Source organism: Oncorhynchus clarkii, chromosome 17, assembly GCF_045791955.1.
Source record: "Oncorhynchus clarkii lewisi isolate Uvic-CL-2024 chromosome 17, UVic_Ocla_1.0, whole genome shotgun sequence".
Classification (NCBI taxonomy): Eukaryota; Metazoa; Chordata; class Actinopteri; order Salmoniformes; family Salmonidae; genus Oncorhynchus; species Oncorhynchus clarkii.
In genome coordinates this window covers 3094862-3120084 of record NC_092163.1, presented here as the reverse complement: position 1 = coordinate 3120084, position 25223 = coordinate 3094862, and the positions used below count along the sequence as shown (strand labels likewise).

The following is a 25223-nucleotide window of genomic DNA, read 5'->3' as shown; positions in this document are numbered from 1 at the left end:
ACCACCAGTACAGAGCTTGCTCAGGAATGGCAGCAGGCAGGTGTGAGTGCATCTGCAAAGACTTTTAGAGGATGGCCTGGTGTCAAGAAGGGCAACAAAGAAGCCACTTCTCTCCAGGAAAAACATCAGGGACAGACTGATATTCTGCAAAAAGGTACAGGGATTGGACTACTATTTTTTCTGATGAATCCTCTTTCCGATTGTTTGTGGCATCTGGAAAAAAGCTTGTCCGGAGAAGACAAGGTGAGCGCTACCATCAGTCCTGTGTCATGCCAACAGTAAAGCACCCTGAGACCATCATGTGTGAGTTGCTTCTCAGCCAAAGGAGTGGGCTCACTCACAGTTTTGCCTAAGAACACAGCCATGAATAAACAATGGTACCAACACATCTTCCGAGAGCAACATCTCCCAACCATACAGGAACAGTTCGGTGACGAACAATGCCTTTTCCAGCATGATGGAGCACTTTGCCATAATGCAAAAGTGATAACTAAGTGGCTCGGAGAACAAAGCATCGATATTTTGGGTCCATGGCCAGGAAACTCCCCAGACCTTAATCCCATTGAGAACCTGTAGTCAATCCTCAAGAGGCGGGTGGACAAACAAAAACCCACAAATTCTGACAAACTCCAAACATTGATTATGCAAGAATGGGCTGCCATCAGTCAGGATGTGACCCAGAAGTTAATTGACAGCATGCCAGGGCGGATTGCAGAGGGCTTGAAAAATAAGGGTCAACACTGCAAGTATATATACTCTATGCATCAACTTCATGTCATTGTAAATAAAAGCCTTTGACACTTATGAAATGCTTGTAATTTTACTTCTGTATTCCATAGTAACATCTGACAAAAATATCTAAAGACAGTGAACATCTAGTTTCTATTTCCATTTCTTTGATTCATCAACTAAAGTGAATTCAACATGAAATCAACACAAAATGTTACCTGTCATTGGATTCAGGTTCCCAGTTGGGTGAAAAATAAAGATTCCTGATGTTGATGGCTTTTTACAAATCCAATCCATTTTCTGCATTGATCTAACTTCACATGGATTTGTTTTGTTGAAATGACGCGGAAACATTTATTCATCAATGGGATGCCTGTAAATTCCCCCAGGAAAGTGGAACAAGAAACTCTTCATTGAGACAATGATAAACAGCAATCCGTGGGCGAGTTGTGGTGGATATTATAAAATAAGGATCTGCTGGAGTCCAAGTCAAACCAAGATTTTTTATTTCTGAGCTCAGAGAGAATAACAGAGTTACACAGCGCAGTATAGACAGCCTGAATTCTGACGCATTGGGTGATGGGCACATATCTTTATAGTTTCCTGTTCCTGGGAGGGACTTTATTCATACAAAGACAGAGATGCAGCTGGTTTGCAACACAGGATGATCCTCCCAAGAACAGGAGATTATAATAGGACAGTTTCACAAGGTTAGTCATGTACTCAGTTATGTGGACACATATGATTAAAATGTTCCATTACAGAGTCTGTGAACATTTACATGTCATTAAATCATCAGTGGGCTACAACACAAATGTAAACAAAGGAACTAATGCATCACATCCAAATATCACTTGATTATCTGTAGTGCTGGAGGAATGACACACCCAGATAAACACACATATCATATGGTAAAAACAGGAAATCATTATCAGTCAACAATATAAGACAATAGGAGCACTGTGTATGTTCTCATCACATTAAGTCAATGTGATGTTAAATATCAATTACACACTAGGAGAAGTAATTATTCTCTCCTGTGTGGATTCATGATGTTAAGTGACTGTGATGAGTAATATGTCTTCCCACAGCCTGAGCATTTGTAATGCTTCTCACCTGTGTGCAGCCTTGTGTTCTTTCAGGTTTCCTAAATGGGTAAAACGCTTTGCACACTGGGCGCAATGGCGTGGCTTCTCCCCTGTGTGTATTCGCTCATGAGCTTTGAGGGTGTCTAACCGCTTAAAACTCTTTCCACACTGGGAGCAATGGTGTGGCTTCGCTCCTATGTGTACCCTCTCATGTATTTTCAAGCTAACTAACTGGTTAAAACTTTTTCCACAATGGGAGCAGAGGTGTCGTCTTGCTGGTTTGGACGTCGCTGGTTCCTCCAAGTTCGGTTTTCTTCCTGCAAAAGACAGTGTTTATTTTATAAAAGACCAGAATGAAATCTCCACGTGATAAAACTGCCTTGCTGAGGTTTAATCCTAATCACATCCTTCAATAACCTGAGGCCAATATTCAAACATTTCATAATTTAAAACAAATGATGTTGTAGAGCTTCCTGGTAATTACTGATAATATGTTTACATTACTTATTATTATTTCTGTTTTAGAAGTCAGAACACAAAGAACTAGACAGTTCTATGACACCCAAGACACAGACATCGCTGGATTCCAATCAGCAGGTGGTTCTAAATATATCACTTTCATGGTTGTATGATACAGAATGCAACCTACACACTTCCTTAAACCTAAAATAAGTAACAAAGTAATTTTGTGTGGAAGTTTCCTTTTTACATTGGAGACAGACACAAAGCACATCAGTAACATCTCCCCGTTGTCGATAGTGTCGACACATTCCAAGATGGCGTAGCAGTCGGACGTGTGTTTTGTCCCATGTAAATATCATTTTAAATATTGTTTTCTTTTCATATATACTTCGTATATATATTTTAATCTCACTTTCCATCTACGGACTGAATTAACTTTCCTGCAACCCGCCTCAATGTGGATCTGCTATTTTTATACTTTAGAACCAGAACCCCCATCAGGAGCTAGTCAGCTAACTAGTTACTAGTCAGTTAGCCACTGGTAGCGGTCTTCACCGTTAAGTCGGACACCAGCCAGCTTCATCTCGGTCAATACCTGCCAGTCTGCACAGTGCGATATCAACACAGAGAATATCGTACTGCTTTACCACATCTCCAGATTCCTACCGCAAGCTCTGAACCTTTACACCGGATCGTCATTCCGAGTGGCTACTCCTGGCAAACATCTCTGTCCCGAAGCAAGCACCGGTAGCCCTGATCTAGCCTTGAACTAGGCTTGAAGTGGTCCACCAGCTAATTCTTGGGCTACAATACCTATTTTGCCAAATGGCCTGGCCGATCTATCACAACTGGTCTGACGTAATCGTCCGACATCGCCCCGGCCCGCTAGCTCTCTGAATCACTGTGTCTCCAGCTCGCCTAGCGTAGTAGCAACTACTGAATCGGCTCCCTGACTCACCTATTGCTGCTCATTGGACCCTATGATCAATCGGCTACACGATGCCTCTCCCTAAATGCAATATGCCTCGTCTATTGCTGTGAAGGTTAGTTATTATTGTCTTATTTCACTGTAGAGCCCCAAGCCCTGCCAAACATGCCTTAGATAGCCCTTTGTCCCACCCCCCACACATGCAGTGACCACACCTGGGTTAACTGGTGCCTCTAGAGACTAAGCATCTCTCATCGTCACTCAATGCCTAGGTTTACCTCCACTGTACTCACATCCTACCATACCCTTGTCTGTACATTATGCCTTGAATCTATTCTTCCACACCCAAGAAATCTGCTCCTTTTACTCTCTGTTCTGAACGAACTAAACGACCAGTTCTTATAGCCTTTAGCCGTACCCTTATCCTACTCCTCCTCTGGTGATGTAGAGGTTAACCCCTGCAGCCCCCAGCACCACTCCCATTCCCCAGGCCCTGCAGCCCCCAGCACCACTCCCATTCCCCAGGCCCTGCAGCCCCCAGCACCACTCCCATTCCCCAGGTCCTGCATCCCCCAGCACCACTCCCATTCCCCAGGCCCTGCAGCCCCCAGCACCACTCCCCTTCCCCAGGCCCTGCAGCCCCCAGCACCACTCCCATTCCCCAGGCCCTGCAGCCCCCAGCACCACTCCCATTCCCCAGGCCCTGCAGCCCCCAACACCACTCCCATTCCCCAGGCCCTGCAGCCCCCAGCACCACTCCCATTCCCCAGGCCCTGCAGCCCCCAGCACCACTCCCATTCCCCAGGCCCTGCAGCCCCCAGCACCACTCCCATTCCCCAGGCCCTGCAGCCCCCAGCACCACTCCCATTCCCCAGGCCCTGCAGCCCCCAGCACCACTCCCATTCCCCAGGACCTGCAGCCCCCAACACCACTCCCATTCCCCAGGCCCTGCAGCCCCCAGCACCACTCCCATTCCCCAGGCCCTGCAGCCCCCAGCACCACTCCCATTCCCCAGGCCCTGCAGCCCCCAGCACCACTCCCATTCCCCAGGCCCTGCAGCCCCAGCACCACTCCCCTTCCCCAGGCCCTGCAGCCCCCAGCACCACTCCCATTCCCCAGGCGCTCTCATTTGTTGACTTCTGTAACTGTAAAAGCCTTGGTTTCATGAATGTTAACATCAGAAGCCTCCTCCCTAAGTTTGTTTTATTCACTGCTTTAGCACACTCTGCCAACCCTAATGTCCTAGACGTGTCTGAATTCTGGTTTAGGAAGGCCACCAAAAATCATGACATTTCCATCCCCAACTACAACATTTTCTGACCAGATAGAACTGCCAAAGGGGGCGGAGTTGCAATCTACTGCAGAGATAGCCTGCAGAGTTCTGTCGTACTATCCAGGTCTGTACCCAAACAATTTGAGCTTCTACTTCTAAAAATCCACCTTTCCAGAAACAAGTCTCTCACCGTTGCCGCTTGTTATAGACCCCCCTCAACCCCCAGCTGTGCCCTGGACACCATATGTGAATTGATTGCTCCCAATCTATCTTCAGAGTTCGTACTGTTAGGTGACCTAAACTGGGATATGCTTAACACCCCGGCCGTCCTACAATCTAAGCTAGATGCCCTCAATCTCACACAAATTATCCAAAAGGTCATTCTCTTAGCCTATCAACCATTTTCAGACAGGGAAACATTCAAAACTACAGGGACAAACAATTGTTTCTGGCCTGTTAGGTTGTATTTGACTATATTATTGTACCAAAACTTCTCAGACTAGAAAATACAATTAGAAAGTACATTTAAAAACTATGATTGGAAACTATGGCCAACAATGTTCAAACTATGATTATAAGTGATAATTAAAAATGGTGAGAAACTATGATAATAAACTGTGAACAACGATGAAGCCATGTTTGTGTGTGTGTGATGATCTATTATTTAATTGTGTAATATTGCACACTCTTTCAATATGTATAACAACAGAAGAAAACGAAATGTTGACAGGCTGGGAAGATTACCTCCAAAGGTCACTCTCTTATCTCCGCCACGGCACAACCCAAGGGGGGTTGTTTTGAGTCCAATCAGATTTCAAGCTGACGGACCTAGTTGTCAAGCCGTTCCAAATCTTCTCCACCAAAAGATATTCTTGACACCCCATAGTCAAATAACAGTTCTTGTTGCACCTGAATGTCTCGTAGGGCAATGAAAAGGATGATGTTCCACACTTTGCCATCCTCTTCTAATTGCTGAAGCTGACTCTTTATGTTGCTTCTCTTTCTGGAATGATTTATCCGACGTCCAATTGTGTCCATCTCTGGGTGGCAAGGGCAGGGCACAGTCTTTGCATCTATGCAGTACGTTTTCCCTGATGAATCCTTGTAGAAGTAAAGGAACCCCATCTCGTCGTTCTCTGTTGCTTCCAACAATTCTTTCCCCTGCTTCCCTGAGAGTGGGAGACCGTGGTAGTCACAGACAACTTCCCCTTTAGCAAATGGACGTGTTGTCATTACCTTTTTTCCTTTATCAGGGTCACTGGCAATGTCCAGTCCTTTCCACTTCTGGGACTTCACCAGCTTCATAATTTCCTTGTTGTCTTTTGGTGCGTCAGTGTTAATTGAAGGTTGCCAGTAACAAAGGACAGTCTCCACTTTCACTTTGTTCTTCTCCCAGTTCTGCCTTTCAATGTATCTCTCTACTTGACTTGCTGTGGGTTCTCTTCTGGGGAAGTGCGCTGTAACAAAAAAATAAATGTGTTATTAATCATTTAAATTTATTGAATAGTAGAAGTCCTTATCAAGTAGTACTTTATTTACTGACTAAATAAAGTACATTTTTGTAATATATAAAATAACAAAATAGTATTTAGTTTAGTGTATTTTAGCTGCCTCATACCAATCACATTATCCCGTCTCATTTTCTCTTGCTGGCTTCTCCACTTGTCATAGCAGTATCTCTCATGCGTTCCTGCAATCAGTCGTCTGTCCTTGGTCTTGATTGATTGTCCATCAATTGTGACAGGGAAGTGTTCATAGAAGAGTTTCCAGGTCTGTGCCTCATCCAACTTTTTGCTGCTGGACAATGCGCCTTTTCTACTTGTGCTCGCACAGGAGGGGCCTGCAGTCTCACTACTTGAAAAGGGTAAAATAACAACACATTTGTATCTTTATGTAGCAGCATTTACAAGACAATGTAAAGTGTCATTTATACTGTATAGTTTGTGTAAATACTTACTCAGAATCAATGGACATGGCAACTTTGGAGATCAGCTTCATTCCCATGCAGGCATTGACTGTTGTCTTCAAGCAGTAATGCTTTTCAGCTGTAGCAGTTTTATGGGCCAAGTAGTCAGCAACAAGGGACTTCTCTTGGTCTGTGAAGCTGGCTTTGGTATTTGTCTCCAAAACCTGTCCTACTACCTGGCTCGTGATGTTGGGCAAGTTGTATCTGATTAACGAACAAGAAAAACAGTTTGGTTTCAGAAAACTGTGCTGTCAAAAAAGTATTGTGGAATGATTAAACAGTGTTCTACTTAACAGTGGTGTACTTACTTGGCATGAAACCTTTGTAGGTCATTGGATGGATTGTAGATCGGTTTCCCGGTTGTGGAAATGAAGAATCTCTCATCTTCTTGCATGTCATCAGAGTTTTTAAGAAAAGCTGGTCGAACTTGTCGGTAGTACACATCCAACCACTGAAAATATAGACAACATTAATACATGTTTAACAGGTTTGTATTAAATCAATCACATTCACAATAACAGATTGTAGTAAATATACTTACTGCATCTTCCTCCTCATCTAACAAAATGGTTGCAACTTGCTGCATTGCTGTTTTGTGCTTCTTAACACCGATGACAGTCCAATTCTCCCCATCTGGCAACTTGCAGGCGCTCCTTGAGAGCCATTCGCTCAGCTGCAATTGGAACAGTGACATATTGATAACACACATGCCAAAGAAGCAAATACAATTCAACATTATAGCAAATTTATGACATTAGTTAACTTACGGTCAAATGTTTGATCACTCCAGCCCTCTGGAGATGTTTCAGCATGAGCAGAGACTCAAGGTAGTACAGAACATGCAGTTGTTCAGTTTCCAGCAAGGATTCTTCATTCATGGCCTTCCCAATGATACACACAAATTCCTTCTTCGCCACCCTCAAAAGTTCCCAACATTCTTTTGGTGTCTTCGCAACTGACACCATCTGTATGTATCTGCAGAAAAACAATAATACGCTCATTCATTTAAGATTGTTGATAATACACACTTATTTTAAAATACATTTCTGTGAGGATCAAGTTGAAATACATACCCTTTCCCAGTAATTTCCCGAGACACCTGCTTGCTCATGGACTTCTGCAGTTCATTCAAGCATAGGAGGAAATGCTTGCATTGCTCAAACACGGCTCTGTCTGTAATGGTGATGACGTAGCGAATAAATCTCTTCAAATTCTTCATGTAGTTGGCAATGGTTTGCTTCTTCTGTCCAATGTCTGCAAGCTTGGTAAAAAATGATCTGCTTTTTTCCAAGTTATTAAGAAAATCCAGCGATGGTTTGTTTGAGTCCATGTAAAACAAAAACCTTGACACATTTGCAACCTGTACATGAAAATGAAAATAATATGAACTACATAGTTAATAACTACTTTAAAATCTATTAATTCCCATTAAAATATGTAAACAGTTCAATTAAAGTAACATTTCTGTACATACCTCCTGTTTGAAATTGGGAATGTTGTTGTCGTAGCGGAGATATTTCCCAAATCCAGCCAGCAGATCACAATCCAGAGGGTGCTTTTGGTATAAACCACTGCTTTGCATCCCCTTTCTCAGTGTGGTGTCACATGACTGGTTCAATGGTCTGGAAAATATTTGGTATGCAGCATACATCCATGTTTACTTATATACTTATACGTACTACTTGTTAATGAGATGATTTCTATTTGTATTTACTTACGGTTGGTACAACGCCGACTGGTCATCGTCCATGTTGACGTCTGAGTCTCCATCTATATTTTCATCTGTAGTTGGTGCCAACACTTGAGCCACTTCCACCTGGCTGAAATATCATACAGATTAACAAAAACATTTATATTATTTTACAATCAAACATAATTGGACAAAAGTTCAAATGAGTTCCAATAGCATGTAACTTGCACATATATTATTTTATCAGTGTAAAACAGTAGCTTACCCAGTTATTTGTTTGTCTTCTGGCTTGTTCGTAACAAAATGACCCATTTGTTCACGATTCTTAATCAGAGGTTGGAGTGCGTCCTGTTGTGTCACAATAGAGTTGAGTATTCTGTAGTCAATGATCCTGCCGTGCCAAAGATGGTCTATCATGGAATCGCGGGAATTACGAACTTCCTGATCAATCTTTTGTTTTGATTCTGTCTTCATGCACACTCTGCTGAGATGTATAGAGATATTTTCCTGGTTCTTCATGCAAAATCTGCACACAATAGGGATCCTTCTTTGTTTTCGCCCCGAGAGAGGGGCCCAAGCCCTGGAATGGGTTCGCCCCGAAAGAGGGGCCCAAGCCCTGGAATGGGTTCGCCCCGAGAGAGGGGCCCAAGCCCTGGAATACGTTGTGGTTCCGGCGGCGGCCGGTGAGCTCTCCCTGGCCCTTGAAATTCTGGGGAAGAGGGTGTAAATGTCTGGGGGTGTTTAAAATTGTAAAAAGCTCAAAACTTTCCCAAAATGCTCTGAAATTATAGGTCTAGTCACACTGGAACAGAGCATTTGTGATACATCACTGTGACTGTCCAATGTATGGATCTATGCAGCCTTAAAACAGGCTTGTTTTTACTGTGTGTTCAAATCATGGCCTATTTGTCTAAATAGTCTGGGAGTGTTTAAAATGTATAAAAAGCTCAAAACTTTCCCCAAATAGTCTCCAATTATAGGTATGGGCACCCTGGAACAGAGCATGTATCATATATAACTGTGACTTTCCTATTTTGGGATATATGCAGCCCCAAAACAGGCTTGTTTTGCTGTGTGTTCAAACAGCATATTTGTTTCTACTCCTACTTGGCACATTGATACAAAGGCTCAAATTAGCTTAATGCAGCAGTGGCTGGGCCACTCAAGGACTTTCAGAGACTTGTCCCAAAGCCACTTCTATGTTGTCTTCGCTGTGTACTTAGGGTCGTTGTCCTGTTGGAAGGTGAACCTTTGCCCCAGTCTGAGGTCCTGAGTGCTCTTGAGCAGGTTTTCATCAATTATCTCTCTGTAATTTGCTCCGTTCATCTTTCCCTCGATCCTTACTAGTCTCCCAGTCCCTGCCGCTGAAAAATATCCCCTCACCATGATGCTGCCACCACCACACTTCACTGTAGGGATGGTGCCAGGTTTCCTCCAAACCTGACACTTGGCATTCAGGCCAAAGAGTTCAATCTTGGTTTCATCAGATCAGAGAATCTTGTTTCTCATGGTCTGAGAGTCCTTTAGGTGCCTTTTGGCAAACTCCAAGCAGGCTTTCATGTGCCTTTTACTGAGAAGTGGCTTCTGTCTGGCCACTCTACCAAAAAGGCCAAATTGGTGGAGTGCTGCAGAGATGGTTGTCCTTCTGGAAGGTTCTCCCATCTCCACACAATAACTCTTGAGCTCTGTCAGAGTGACCATCGGGTTCTCTGTAACCTCCCTGACCAAGGCCCTCCTCCCCCAATTGTTCAGTTTGGCCGGGCGGTGGTCTTAGTGGTTCCAAACTTTCCATTTAAGAATGATGACGGCCACTGTGTTCTTTAGGACCTTCAATGCTGCAGAAATGCTTTGGTCCACTTCCCCAGATCGGTGACACAATCCTGTCTCAAAAGGATTATATCTCATCAAATAAAGGCTACATAAAGTTCATGAGAGAACAGGCATCTCCTCGTACACTTGTCTCATGTTTACAAAATAGAATTGTGCTTTTGGTCATTAAGTCAAATTGTATATAGCCTCCACATTGACTCTGTAGAGGGTAGCCTAGTGGTTAGAGCGTTGGACTAGTAACTGGAAGGTTGCAAGTTCAAACCCCCGAGCTGACAAGGTACAAATCTGTCGTTCTGCCCCTGAACAGGCAGTTAACCCACTGTTCCTAGGCAGTCATTGAAAATAAGAATTTGTTCTTAACTGACTTGCCTAGTTAAATAATGGTAAAATTAAAATTAAAAATAGAGAACAATAATATTTGTTCAAACTAAACTACAGCACTTACTGTGATGAGTTAAATCTGATCCTTTCTTCTCCTCCTCTCACAGTTCCACTCAGCCCCGTTGTTTTCCTGCAGTCCACCAGCAGCACAGACAACCTCTTCATACCCAGTAGTAAGGTGCTACCAGGAGAGGCATGACACGGGGACTCCGTGAGGGAGGAAGGGCTTATGTTGTCCTGGTAACCATAAAGAGGGGACAGACGCACATCATTATGAATGCTGATGTAACGGTTGACATAAAATGCTTTACAGAAACCCAGACCCAGAGAGAGCAAGCTGTATGCTAGATCAGACCAAGCTGTATGCTAGACCAGACCAAGCTGTACCATCTGGTGATCTGATCTGGAGAGACACTTCTCTGCCTCGTCAGCATCAGGATGTTGTTGAGGCTCCGCAGAGGATCCACCATAGTCATGTCTCTCTCCTGTGTGAATGAGAACATCAAACAGATGGTAAACTTATGATCTTCTATTGCAATCACAGAGTCTTACAAGAGGCATGAATATGTCTAAAAGCACCAAAATTGACCACTTTTGTCATGATTTCGTAAAATATTGTTTGTGATGTAAATGTTAAAGGGTCATTTCACAAAATGGATTCCTTTTGCATCCCTTCGATATTTTAAGTATAAATTATGCTCCAATATTGAATTTTAAAAGCCTGTTATATTAGATGGGGAACTTGAATGTAGACCACATGGAGAAATCAATACATCTAATTTAAGAGTCTGAACAACATATTCAAGTGTATAACTTCAGTAGAATGCCCCTTTCAAACCCCACATTAGTTCAACAACTGCATATTTTGTGCCCCTGTTTTGAAGACAGTACTCACTGGTGTTAATCGGATCTTCAGTCTCCTCCGCTTTCACTCCCAAAACGTCTTCCTCCTCTTTTTTTGAGATAGCCTCCTCTTCCTCTTTTACTCCAAAAGGTTCTTCCTCTTCTTTCAATGTTATGGCATCTTCATCCTTTTTGATTCTGAAAGCTTCTACTTCCTCCTCTTCCACTCTGACAACCTCTTTCCCATCTTCCTCTTTCACTGTAATATCATCCTCTTCTTCTTTCAATGTGATAGTATCCTCTTCCTCCCTTTTCATCCTGAAAGCTTCTTCCTCTCCGTTCACCAGGGCTTCTATCTGCGTTGAGCTTAGTGAGCTCATGCTCCGGGAGATTAGCCTAGTGCAATATCAATTTAACACATTTGCTAATTTAACAAGCAATCCACGTTTCAATGAACTAGTAGATAGGTAAACAGAATTATGTTTAAAACACCAAGAGTAATATACACAAGATTTGTCTTAAACGCTTCAATGTTTCGGTTTTATGTTCGCAGGCAAACAATCGCGTGGTTGAATCAGAAGTCTGTGTTGTCGCTGTTGAAAACACCTCCAGTTCCGCTCACTAAGATTAGACGTCACGCAAGAAGCATCACCTGAAAGACTCACATCGCCATCTGCTGACTGGAGTGGGTAACACAGACTGGAGAAAAATCTCTATTACAATGTTTATTCTGACAAGCAATGTCATAAGAAATCATTTAAAAACAACCAGATGTTATTTTTTCTCTTACTTCTTACAGCCAATACTTTCCACCAGGTCTGGCCTGCTCATTAGGTAGGATTAGGTGACAGATTGACAATGGTGGCATATTCCTAGCTAAATAGACCAAGGCTCATCGGTAAGAACACATAATAACACCTCATATAATGCTGCCCAAAAATAATGAAAACTTTTTTCACCCAGTGGCATATGGGCTATTTAGGTGAGTGTTGCTGTTGCCACATGAAGCAGTGCCCACTTTGTTTAAGGACAGATAGGACGTGGACAGACAGGGCTCTACCTTGGTAGAGCACATGCCCCTTTTCCCTTCCAGTCTCCGAAGTGCCCTTTTGGGTGGTGGTATAATCTGTATTCCTTTTTGGTCATCAGTTATTCTGAACCCACTGCCTGCAAGTCATTGTTAAATTCACCTACCTGAATATCTTACAGGTAGACCCTCTTCCACTCTCTCATCATGTCACAAGCTGTCAGGCTCCCAGAGGCAGGGCAATAAAAGGCCCCAGCTCACTCAACTGCCCCTCCCTCTCAAACAGCCATCAACCCAGAACATCCTGAAGACAGAACATCTAAAAGATAATCTAGGAAGCCTTTCTTCCTCATGGAGCTTTTCAAAAGTGAGGTGAATATTCAATGTGATGTTTGTACAGTGCATTCGTAAAGTATTCAGACCCCTTGACTTTCTCCACATTTTGTTAAGTTACAGCCTTATTTTAAAATTGATTTTCTATCTATCTATCTCTATCAGCAATCTACACAATGCCCCATTCTGAGAAAGCAAAAACAGGTTTTTAGAAAATGTAGCTAATTTATTAAAAGATAAAAAACAGAAATACCTTATTTACATAACAGTAATTATTCAGACCCCTTGCTAGGAGACTGTCAGAGCAAAAACCAAGCCATGAGGTCGAAGGAATTGTCCGTAGAACATCGAGACAGGATTACGTTGAGGCACAAATCTTGGGAAGGGTACCAAAACACTTCTGCAGCATTAAAGGACCCCAAGAACACACTGTGGTGAAGAAGGTGCAACAGAGCCTCTTCAACATCAGGAGGCACAAGAAATTTGGCTTGTCACCTAAAACCCTCACACAGTTTTACAGATGCACAATGAAAGCATCCTGTCGGGCTGTATAACAATACAAGCCATAGAAAGTTGGTTGCAATTTCAGTTTAATCCACCAGAAAAGACAGAACAAATAATACTACAAAACAATTCTGGTTACTAATTATATAAAATTCTTGCAACCAAGCTACATATGGACAGTACTAAAACAAATGATCTAATGATTATATCTCTTCGCAGCTAAATCTGCAGAGAGGTTAATTGTATCCCCCATTTATAGAACATTGTATTGGTTTTGGTCGCATGTCAAGGAATGGCAACATTTACCTGGAGCTAACTCTGCAGACAGCACTACTGGGGGATTTGAAAAATCATAGTGAATTGATCAATAATATAATAATACTTTTAGCAAACATGTTTATTTTTAATTTACTATCTGCAGCAACTATGAGAATATAAAAGTCAATAACTTTTGTGAAACAGCACAGTTAAAAATATATGGCAAATAGAAATCAAATGGGGTTGTCTTCAGAGATAGATGGGAGAGGTTTAGGGTAACTGAAGGATAGGACTGGATGGTCTTCAGAGATAGATGGGAGAGGTTTAGGGTAACTGAAGGATAGGACTGGATGGTCTTCAGAGATAGATGGGAGAGGTTTAGGGTAAATGAAGGATAGGACTGGATGGTCTTCAGAGATAGATGGGAGAGGTTTAGGGTAACTGAAGGATAGGACTGGATGGTCTTCAGAGATAGATGGGAGAGGTTTAGGGTAACTGAAGGATAGGATTAAAAACAAACTAAATATAACTATTGTATAACACATTGTCTGTAAAATGTACATAGTATGTATAAGCTGGACATAGAAGCCTGAAAGTTGTTGTGCATTAGTTTCCTCCAATCAGGGAAGGGGTGATAGGGTTAGTGGAAAACAAAGGAAAATATGTTTATACATACAGTGCCTTTAGAAAGTATTACAAATGTAAATGTATTTTTAAACAGAAATAACTTATTTACATAAGTATTCAGACCCTTTGCTACGAGAATCGAAATTGAGCTCAGGTGCATCTTGTTTCCATTGATCATCCTTGAGATGTTTCTACAACTTGATTGGAGTCCACCTGTGGTAAATTCAGTTGATTGGACATGATTTGGAAAGGCACACACCTGTCTATATAAGGTCCCACAGTTTACAGCGCAAGTCAGAGCAAAAACCAAGCCATGAAGTGGAAGGAATTGTCCGTAGAGCGCCGGCACAGATATGGGGAAGGGAGACAACAACAAAAAATATGCTGCATTGAAGTTCCCAAAGAACACAGTGGCTACCATCGTTCTTAAAAGGAAAAGTTTGGAACCACCAAGGCTCTTCCTAGAGCTGGCCGCCTGGCCAAACTGCGCAATCAGGGGAGAAGGGCCTTGGTCTGGGAGGTTACCAAGAACTTGATGGTCACTCTGACAGAGATCTAGGGTTCCTCTGTGGAGATGGGAGACACCAACACTCGCCTAAATAGCCCATATGCCACCATAGGTTATGTGTTATGTGTTGTTCGCGATGAGCCTTGGTCAATGCAGCTCAGAGTATGCCACACTATTCTATCTGTCACCTTTAATTTAACCAGGTAGGCTAGTTGAGAACAAGTTCTCATTTACAACTGCGACCTGGCCAAGATAAAGCATAGCAGTGTGAACAGACAACACAGAGTTACACATGGAGTAAACAATTAACAAGTCAATAACACAGTAGAAAAAAAAGAGAGTCTATATACATACCTAATCCTGCTTAATAGGCAGGCCAATCCTGGAGGAAAGTATTGGCTGTAAGAAGTAAGAACATAACATCTGGTTATTTTTAAATGACTTCTTATGACATTGCTTGCCAGACTGAACGTTGTAATTCATATTTTCCAGTCTGCGTTACCCACTCCAGTCAGCAGATGGCGATATGAATTTTTCAGGTGATGCTTCTTGCGTGACGTATATTCTAGTGGACGGGACAGGAGGCTTCTTCGACCGCGACAAAAGGCTTCTGATTTAACCACGCTGTGCTTTGCTAGCAAACCTAAAACCGAAACATTGGAGCTCTTTAGACCAATCTTGTGTATATTACTCTTAGTGTTTTCAACATAATTCTGTTTACATATCTACTGGTTCATTTAAACGTAATTTGCTTGTTAAATTAGCAAATGTGTTACATTGATACTGCACTAGGCTAATCTCCCGGAGCATAAACTCACTAATCTAGACGGAGAAAGAAACTGGTGAAAGGAGGCAAAGAAGCTAGAAGAATGAATAAGGAGGCTATCACATTGAAACAAGAGGATGATATTATAGTGAAAGAGGAATATGGGAACGAGGTTGTCAAAGTGGAAAAAGACGTAGAAGCTTTCAGAATCAAAAAGGAGGAAGATGCCGTAAAATTGAAAGAGGAGGAAGACCCTTTTGGAGTAAAAGAGGAGGAAATCTCAATAAAAGAGGAAGACGTTTTGGGAGTGAAAAATGAGACTGAAGATCCGATTACCACCAGTGAGTACTGTCTTAAAAACGGGCACAAACTATGCAGTTGTTTTTAAAGGGGCATTATACTGAAGTTCTACACTTGAATATGTTGTTCAGTACTGTAGGAATTGTTTATTAAGGGGCAATCTGCCATCGGTACATATATTTTTGGAACTTCAAAAATGGATTTATTGAATTCTCTATGTGGTCTATATTAAAGTGCACTTATTCTAGTATAGCCGGGTTTTAAAATATAATATATAGTGCATTTCTACTTAAAATATCAAGTGGACGCAAAATGCACCCATTTTGTGGAACGGCCCTTTTTACATTTGCATCACAGTGGTGGGAAAAGTACGCAAGTAAAAGTGAGCCACCCAGTAAAATACTACTTGAGTAAAAGTTAAAATATACTGAAGTATCAAAAGTATATAAATCATTTCAAATTCCTTATATTAAGCAAACCAGGTGGTGCCATTTTCTTGTTTGTTTTTATTTTATTGACGGATAGCCAGGGACACACTCCAACTCTCTGACAATCTACAAATGAAACGTGTGTTTAGTGAGTCCGCCAGATCAGAGCCAGTAATGATTACCAGGGATGTTCTCTTGATTAGTGAGTGAATTGGACCATTTTCCTGTTCTGCTAAGCCTTTGAAATGTAATGAGTACTTTTGGGTGTCAGGGAAATGTATGGAGTAAAAAGTACATTTTCTTTATGTATGTAGTGAAGTAAAAGTACAATTAGTCAAAAATAGTAAAGTACAGATTCCCCGGAAAGCTACTTAAATAGTACTTTAAAGTATTTTTACTGAAGTACTTTACACCACTGATCACAAATATATAAAAAAACACAATTAAAGTGTCTAATTTAGTCCCCTTTTAGATATGTATTCATTCCTCCTGTAAGACTCTGTGATTGCAATAGAAGTTGATAAGTTTACCATATTTTTGATGTTCTCATTCACACAGGAGACAGACATGACTATTGTGGATCCTCTGGGGAGCCTCAACAACATCCTGATGCTGACGAAGTAGAGAAGAGTCTCTCCAGATCAGAACACCAGATGGTACAGCTTGGTCTGGTCTAGCATACAGCTTGCTCTCAGGGTCTGGTCTGGGCTTCTGTAAAGCACTTTTTCAACAGTGACTTCAGCATCCATAATGATATGTGTCTGTGTCCCCTCTTTATGGTTACCAGGACAATGCTAGCCCCTCCGCCCTCCCGGAGTCCCCGTTTCGTACCTCTCCTGGTAGCACCTTACTGCTGGGTAGGAAGAGGTTGTCTGTGCTGCTGATGGACTGCAGGAAAACAATGGGGCTGAGTGGAACTGTGAGAGGAGGAGAAGAGAAGAAAGGATCAGATTTGACTCAAAGTAAGTGCTGTAGTTTAGTTTGAACAAATATAATAGATCTTCCCACTGGTATCTGTTACCAGGACAACCAGCAGAGTTCTGTTAGTTGACATGAAGATGGACTAGTATCTTTTACCAGTGGGGCTGTCCCCAACTAATAAAAATCTTGTTTGACTTAGCCACCTGTTCTTTTCACCAATCAATTGGTGCAAATGTTAAACATGTATTTCTATATTTACACTACCGTTGAAAAGTTTGGGGTCACTTAGAAATGTCCTTGTTTTTGAAAGAAAATCATTTTTTTGGTCCATTAAAATAACATCGACAATCAAAGCCACAAATGCTTATGCTCCAGATACTCAACTAGTCTACAGGAGGCCAGTTTTATTGCTTCTTTAATCAGAACAACAGTTTTCAGCTGTGCTACCATAATTGCAAAAGCGTTTTCTAATGTTCGATTCGCATTTTAAAATGATAAAACTTGGATTAGCTAACACAACGTGCCATTGGAACACAGGACTGATGGTTGATAATAATGGACCTCTATGTAGATAATAATGGGCCTCTATGTAGATAATAATGGGCCTCTATGTAGATAATAATGGGCCTCTGTGTAGATAATAATGGGCCTCTGTAGATAATAATGGGCCTCTGTATAGATAATAATGGGCCTCTGTATAGATAATAATGGGCCTCTGTAGATAATAATGGGCCTCTGTAGATAATAATGGGCCTCTGTATAGATAATAATGGGCCTCTATATAGATAATAATGGGCCTCTGTAGATAATAATGGGCCTATGTAGATAATAATGGGCCTCTGTATAGATAATAATGGGCCTCTGTAGATAATAATGGGCCTCTATGTAGATAATCAGCCATTTTCCGCTACAACATTAGCAATGTCTACACTGTATTTATGATAAATGTAATGTTATTTTAATTGACAAAAGGACATGTATATCCTAACACAATCCGTGTTGTAAACAGTATTCTGCATGAATTCTGACTCTTTCAACTTGCAACAAAACAATTTTATGAAATCAAATTGTTAGCAATCAAACATAGCTTAACACGGTCAAGTTCGGTTTCTGTGCAATCCTCAGACACTCTAGAAGGCAACCAAACATGTTTTATAATTCTACATTTTGTATTGGCTATACAAGACCTGAATTAGCCCATGAAGGTTCTTGAACCAATGACCACCTATCGTTTTGAAACCTAGCTAGATAGCCAATGAGCTGGGATTTCCAGCAGTATGTGAACGCCGTTTGTAGGACAAACAGCCATCGTGCTAGAGCTGTGCACAACAGAGTTCATTCTCTGGTGAAAGGAAACCAGATGCACGGTAGTTTACGTTTCACAGCAGTTCATTCTCTTCTACAGACTTCTCAAGTCTGAAAAAGTTAAACATGGTTACTAAGAGTGGAAAAGTTAAATCTCAGTCCAAGTATAATCATTTTGATGATATTATTGCAGAAATTGACCAACAGAGTGACACAGAAGGAATGGATGAGGACTCTGCGAGTGACCAGAGTTTTGAGTAAGTAAAACAAGTTTTTACTTCTCATGCTAATGCAGTTGTTTAAATGGTTGCATATTTATTTATATATACATACACACACACACACACACACACATACAGTCAAAGTTTACATACACTTAGTTTGGAGTCCTTAAAACTCGTTTTTCAACCACTCCACAAATTTCTTGTTAACCTCTCTGGTACAAGTGCGTCCCACCTCGACAACAGCCAGTGTAATTGCAGGGCGCCAGATTAAAAACAACAGAAATCCCATAATTAAAATTCCTCAAACATACAAGTATTATACACCACTTTAAATCCAGCCATATTGTCCTGTTTCAAATAGGCTTTACGGCGAAAGCACGCCAAACAATTGTTAGGTCAGCCCCTAGCCACAGAACCATACAGCCATTTTCCAACCAAGGAGAGGTGTCACAAAAGTCAGAAATAGCGATTAAAATGAATCACTTACCTCTGATCATCTGGTGTCACTCCCAGGTCTCCATGTTAAACAATAAATGTTTGTTTTGTTCGATAATGTCCCTCTTTATGACCAAAAAAAACCCTTTTTGTTCGCACGTTTAGTCCAGTAATCCGAATGCACAAAGTCCAGACAAAAAGTTTTTTTAAAGTACAATAAAAGTTTGTAGAAACAGGTCAAACTGTAGTATGATCTAAAATAAGGAGGCGCGACAACGAGGTTCTAGCCTGTTTATTAACCTAACCCTCGCATGTCCTACATAGGTACGGATACCCCCAAGGGACATCCTACTACATTTTCCCCTCTCCCATGAACAAGAACTCAACATGCATAACCACTGAAGCACAACTGAAATGCAATTTGGAAACCAGTATTATTCTCTAACATGCTAATTCCCATCCTGAAACCATATGAAAGCATTCAATCACACAGTATGAACATTAACTTAGGTACAGTCTCTTTTTGCTGGGTATGTTCCCCAGCAGTATGTTTTCTCCACGTAACATAGTCTTTCAGCCACTGGTGGCTTCACATCCCTTTCTGGGCGCGCTTGTGGCTCTGTGAGCATTCTCTCTCCTTCACCTTCTTTTTGTGCATTTTCTGTGGCCTCAGTCTGTGTGGCTGGTAGATCTGGAAGAGCTCTGAGGTGTGTTTTGTTCCTTCGTACCTCTTCTGAGCCTGTGTCCACCACATAGGAGCGTGGGGCATCCGCTTTCCTCAGCACTATTGCTGGTGTCTTTGAGTTTGTAATCCACACACGTTGACCTTCGGTCAGCTCTGGCCTCTCCTTAGCACGGTGTCTCCGATTTAAAGTCTCCAGTTTGCGTTTGTTTCAGCCGTTTGTCCCTCTCAGCGAAGGCCTTCCTGTTAGGCCATCGGGGTTTAAGCTGAGCCGGCGAGAAAGGCAATGGGGAACGCAGCCTCCTGCCCATCAGGAGCTCGGCAGGCGACAGCCCATGATGCAGTGGTGTAACTCTGTAAGCTAACAGAGCCCTGTATGGATCCTTGTTCTTTTTTCAGCAGTCCCTTGACTGCTTTCACAGCTCTCTCTGCCTCACCATTACTATGTGCATGGTAGGGGCTACTGGTCATATTCTGCGGCAAAAGCAGAAAAGGAGCTCGCAGAGAACTGGGGAGCGTTATCTGTAACCAGGACCTCAGCGACCCCTTGCCTGGAAAAAAATTGACTTTAATCCATTGATAAGACCAGCTGATGTGGTTATGGGTGTCTCTGCTATGTCTTAAGTCTTTGTTTGGTGGATAGGCTTTCAATGGAAAAACAGCCTTTCAAAATAATAGTACTTCCTGGTTGGATTTTCCTCGTTTTCACCTGCCATATCCATTCTGTTATACTCGCAGACATTATTTTAAGTCTAAACGGACGTTTATCGAGTCATGTTTGGTTTCATTGCAATCCTCTGTTTGTTAGTAAAACAACCACACTTCATGGTTCTTTTCCGGGACATAATGACCGAAAGGAACTGATTTGAACACGGCAAACAATGACCTAATTGCGCACCAATGATGTTCTTCGTTGATTGACTGTATTTCGGACCAATGACCACTGATCGTCTTGAAATCTAGCTGGGTAGATAGCCAATGAGCTCAGGTAAACGACAACATGTGATGGTTCTATCCAGGAAGACTATCGTTTGTGGGAAACTCAAGCGTATAGACACAACCATTCGCCATTGAAAACTCTACGAGGCCACGCTGGTTACGTGCAGCATTTCAGAGAATAATTATGGCAAGTAAATCTTTAAAATCGAAGACAAAGTATACAGATCTACACGATATCATTGATGAGATTGATAGAGATAGTGAGAGTGAATTACTACAAGATGAGTCAGACCAGACAGTGACTATTCTTTTGACTCTAAATGGAGAAGATTCTGTGTTGGATTGGTGAGTAACGTTGTTTGAAATGAATAATATTAAATATTATTCATTTGAGTTGTTTCAGATATTTTTATATTTTTTGCCAGATATAAAATATGACATGAAATATAAAGTACACATATGTATAAAGTAAACATTGCTCTACATTGTGGGTGTATCTGTGTGTCTGTATATATTACATATATTTTTACATGTCCATTCCATGTTTAGATAAAATACAACACCTCACCTTAGTGGATGTTTACTTACTCTATATATAATCTGTGTCTTTATTTCACAGTCCCAGCGATTCTGATTGGGAGCCCATACTGCCAAGGTGCAAATCCCCCACTGAAGCTGGTCCATCCGCCCGGCCATCAAGAGGTGTGGAGCCGGTGACAAAGAAGCGGAGGAAGGGAAGTGTGGAACCTGCTGGCAGTGCGGAGGAGGGTCGTTGGCACTCTGTGCTGGAGGAGGATGTGGCTCCACCGCCTCCAATTTTCAGACCAAAGAGGCCACCAGGTCCTCAGCTGGACATGAACGCCAAGTACAGCCCCATGCAACTTTTTCAGCTGTTTTTCACCTCGGCAGTTGTTGATTCCCTGGTGTTGAACACTAATAAGTACGGAACTAAGAAGCAGGAAGGCAGGAAAGAGACATGGAAGCCCATTTCCAGGTCAGATCTTTTTTGTTACTTCTCTATGGTCATTTACATGGGTCTTGTGAAGCTAAAAACCCTGAAGGACTACTGGAAATCTGCACCCCTCTATCAACTGCCTTTCCCCACCACGGTCATGTCGTGCAAAAGGTTTCTGACAATCTCAGGGGCGCTTCATATCAGTGACCCAGAAGTTGATAAGGACAACGAGACGAAACGAGGCACGGCAAGGTTTGATAAGCTCTGCAAAATTAAACCTCTCTACCTCGACATCATTGAGGCCTGTAATACTTATTTTCAGCCTGCCCAGAACCTTTCCATAGATGAGAGGATGGTAGCCTCAAATGCCAGAAATGGCCTAAAACACTACATGCGTAACAAACCGACTAAATTGGGTTACAAACTGTTTGTTTTGGCCGATTCTGCGAGTGCATACACGTGCAATTTTTTTGTCTATGAGGGTAAGAACAGTTGTGCGACCGGTAAGGGATTTAGCTATGACTCCGTTATGCAGTTATTAGATTTTCAGCTGCTAGGGAAGGGCTACAAACTGTTTGTGAATAACTTTTACACAAGCCCTACCCTGTTCACAGACCTGAGGAAGCTGGAGATGTGGGCCTGTGGCACCATTCAGACCAACAGAGTGGGCTTTCCGAAAACCAGGGTGAACGACATGCCTAAGCAGGCTGAGCGGGGTACCATGAGATGGATCCGTGAAGATGGCCTGCTGTTTGTGAAGTGGATGGACACCAGAGAGATGGCGATGTGCTCCACTATCCACAAGTCCTTCAGTGGTGATCACGTCGTCAGGCGTGTGAAGGACGCTTCAGGGGCATGGACCACCAAAAATGTCTCCATTCCAACTGCAGTAAAGGACTACAACAAGAGCATGGGGGGAGGTGTGGGCCTATCATATGCGCTGATAGGATACTATAATGTTCTCCACAAAAACATGAAATGGTACAAGACATTGTTTTATCATTTCATTGACATTGCTGTGGTGAATGCCTTCATCCTCCAGAAGGAAATGGCCAAGAGCTGTGGACAGCCCCCCATCTCACAGCTAGCATTCAGGGAGCAGCTCATCCAGGAGCTTGCTAGCTACAGCACTGTAGCACCTTCATTCCCCTCTACCTCTGTCCCTTCTGCTCCATCAACCAGTGGTGTGCACATGCTTAAATTCCTTATTGCAGGCAGGAATGAGTGCAAAAGGGGCTTAGTAAGGAGGCTTCGTTGTGCTCTTTGCAAAAAGAAATCCTCTGTTGGCTGCACCACCTGTTCAGTGACCCTCTGCTTCACAGCAGAAAGAGACTGCTATGGGCTATGGCATCAGCAGCACAATATTGTGTAGAGGGTCTTCACATTATTGAACATTGAGTGTAAATAGTTACCCTTGTTATTTTCCATTTTTTTAAATATTCCTTTTTTTTCTTCAATTTTTCCGGGTATGTTTGAATCATTTTTTGTATTTTGTATATAGTTATTTGCATCAATGTTTCGATGTTCCAATTCGGTACATTTGGGAAACTTGTGAGGGACACCTGGGTGACTTCATGCTCAATGGCATGCACCTCACTCATTCCTGAAAGTATCTGTCTGAAACTTTGGTCAAATACTGTTGCCTACTTATGTTCTTATTTGAAATTAGCCCCAGTATCATAACTGAATGTTTGGCTGTTCTTGTTTATTTTAAAGATGCGACAACATTAAAAGAACAGAGAAACGCCTGTGTATTTTCTTCTACCAGATCTATTGTGTTATATTCTCCTACATTCAATTCACATTTACACAAACTTCAGAGTGTTTTCTTTGGTACCAATAATTTACATATCTTTGCTTCTGGGCCTGAGCTACAAGCTGTTAGATTAGCGTATGTTTTCAAGGGGAAATTGCACAAAGTAACCCGAAAAGGATTTTGGTAAGGTAGGTTGAAAGGTTGGTAAATTGGTTGGTAGGGTCTGTCAGCTGACAGACAGAAGATACATAATAAAGGAGAGACTGAGTAAGAAAGTGATCAGAGTAACCATAGCAACAGAGGACATGGTGTCAGCAGCAGCTCTCTACAAAACCTCAAATGTTGCATCACTTCCGGTGGGCCTCAGAGAGACACATCTAGATGGCCTCAAATCTTCCCTTGGACAGATGTAAATGAGCTGTTGGCTAAATCTGGTGCTACGCATCACTTCTGAGACCATTGAAATCAGTAGACATGAAAATTACCAGCACTCTGACTCTGTCCTGCACCAGGAGAGTCTAATGGAGGACAATCTAGAGAGAGAAAGATTTGTCCATTGCATGAACAGTTACAACTGATTTCCTCCAACATTACAGCATTTAATCTCACAGCACATTAGTTGTAATGTCTGAGATGAGAGATTCATGATACCTGCTCTTGATGAAGAGTGACCACTGATATCTTCAGATGTCAGGATGTTGTAGAGAGGTTTGGGAGGGTTGTGAAGGTGTTTGTGGATGTTGTAGAGAGGTTTGGGAGGGTTGTGAAGGTGTTTGTTGGGGATGTTGTAGAGAGGTTTGGGAGGGTTGTGGAGGTGTTTGGGGATGTTGTAGAGAGGTTTGGGAGAGTTGTGAAGGTGTTTGTTGGGGATGTTGTAGAGAGGTTTGGGAGGGTTGTGAAGGTGTTTGTTGGGGATGTTGTAGAGAGGTTTGGGAGGGTTGTGAAGGTGTTTGTTGGGGATGTTGTAGAGAGGTTTGGGAGGGTTGTGAAGGTGTTTGTTGGGGATGTTGTAGAGAGGTTTGGGAGGGTTGTGAAAGTGTGTTCTCTATGTTGATCATCGGAACTCATTTGAAGGTAACCTATACACACACATGGAAGTACGGAGGTAGTTTTGTGCCCCCAAAAATAAGGGGTTAAATATATGTAAAACAACATAAAATATTACCTGAGCTTTCTTATATTGCCTAGATATAGGACAGACACTTCAAAACCTTATTACTTAAAACAAATATATGTATTTTTTTCCAGTTATTAAATGTGTTTTTCAATGCATTTCTATGGGCAATATTAGTAAAGCCCAAATTCAATATTTGATTTAAATATATATATATAAATATATATTCAGTACCAGTCAGAAGTTTGGACACACCAACTCATTGCAGGGTTTTTCTTTATTTTAACTTTTCTCTACATTACCAAGAGTGCAAAGCTGTCATCAAGGCAAAGGGTGGCTACTTTGAAGACTCTCAAACATAAAATATATTCAGATTTGTTTAACACTTTTCTGGTTACTACATGATTCTATATATGTTATTTCATAGTTTTGATGTCTTCACTATTATTCTACAAAGCAGAAAAAAGTAAAAATAATGAAAATCTCTGGAATGAGTAGGTGTGTCCAAACTTTTGACTGGTACTGTATATACATATAAATAAATAAATTAAATATTTAATTTGGGCTTTACTAATATTGCCCATAGAAATGCATTGAAAACACGTTTATAACTGGATTTTTCTTTTCAAGGTTTTTAAGTGTCCAAACTTTTGACTGGTATTACACATATATATATATATATATATATATATATTTATACCTAAAGGGGTCCTAGAATTAAACATCAAACAGCTAAATAATCCACAGTATGGCCATCTTAAAACAATTCCAACCAATAAAATACAGCTACATTTGGAGAGGACAGCATTCGGAAATCCAGATTTTGTTACGTTACAGCCTTATTCTAAAATAGATTCAATTAAGTTTTTCCGTCATCACAATAACCCATAATGACATCACAATAACCCATAATGACATCACAATAACCCATAATGACATCACAATAACCCA

The 25223-nt window shown here is 41.6% G+C and overlaps 4 protein-coding genes across 5 annotated transcripts in view; 1 reads left to right on the top strand and 3 right to left on the bottom strand.

Moving 5' to 3' along the window:
* Positions 1–25223, top strand: part of LOC139370044 (zinc finger protein 345-like) — a 637497-nt gene that overhangs the window by 349858 nt on the left and 262416 nt on the right. The gene's annotated exons all lie outside the window — the stretch shown is intronic.
* Positions 1–25223, bottom strand: part of LOC139370042 (zinc finger protein 678-like) — a 267317-nt gene that overhangs the window by 199041 nt on the left and 43053 nt on the right. The window contains exon 7 of the mRNA XM_071109343.1: positions 17403–17423. Coding sequence (XP_070965444.1) covers positions 17403–17423 — 21 coding nt within the window. The remainder of the gene's footprint in view (positions 1–17402; positions 17424–25223) is intronic.
* LOC139370125 (uncharacterized) lies at positions 2063–6891 on the bottom strand. 2 transcript variants are annotated; one of them, XR_011627095.1, is made up of 5 exons: positions 6755–6891; positions 6438–6650; positions 6099–6334; positions 5225–5937; positions 2063–2134 (listed from the first exon to the last, which is right to left on the bottom strand). XR_011627095.1 is itself a non-coding variant. In XM_071109448.1 (4 exons), the coding sequence occupies exons 1-4, from the start codon at positions 6838–6840 to the stop codon at positions 5309–5311; spliced, it is 1164 nt and encodes a 387-aa protein (XP_070965549.1). In that variant the 5' UTR covers positions 6841–6891; the 3' UTR covers positions 5131–5308. The 2 variants fall into 2 exon arrangements, 1 of the variants encoding a protein (XP_070965549.1); XM_071109448.1 differs by lacking the exon at positions 2063–2134 and having other exon boundaries at positions 5131–5937.
* On the bottom strand, positions 6946–11570 carry LOC139369975 (uncharacterized). Its single transcript, XM_071109257.1, has 9 exons — positions 11243–11570; positions 10453–10652; positions 8671–8845; positions 8402–8546; positions 8165–8266; positions 7921–8068; positions 7520–7806; positions 7214–7421; positions 6946–7119 (listed from the first exon to the last, which is right to left on the bottom strand). The coding sequence occupies exons 1-9, from the start codon at positions 11568–11570 to the stop codon at positions 6946–6948; spliced, it is 1767 nt and encodes a 588-aa protein (XP_070965358.1).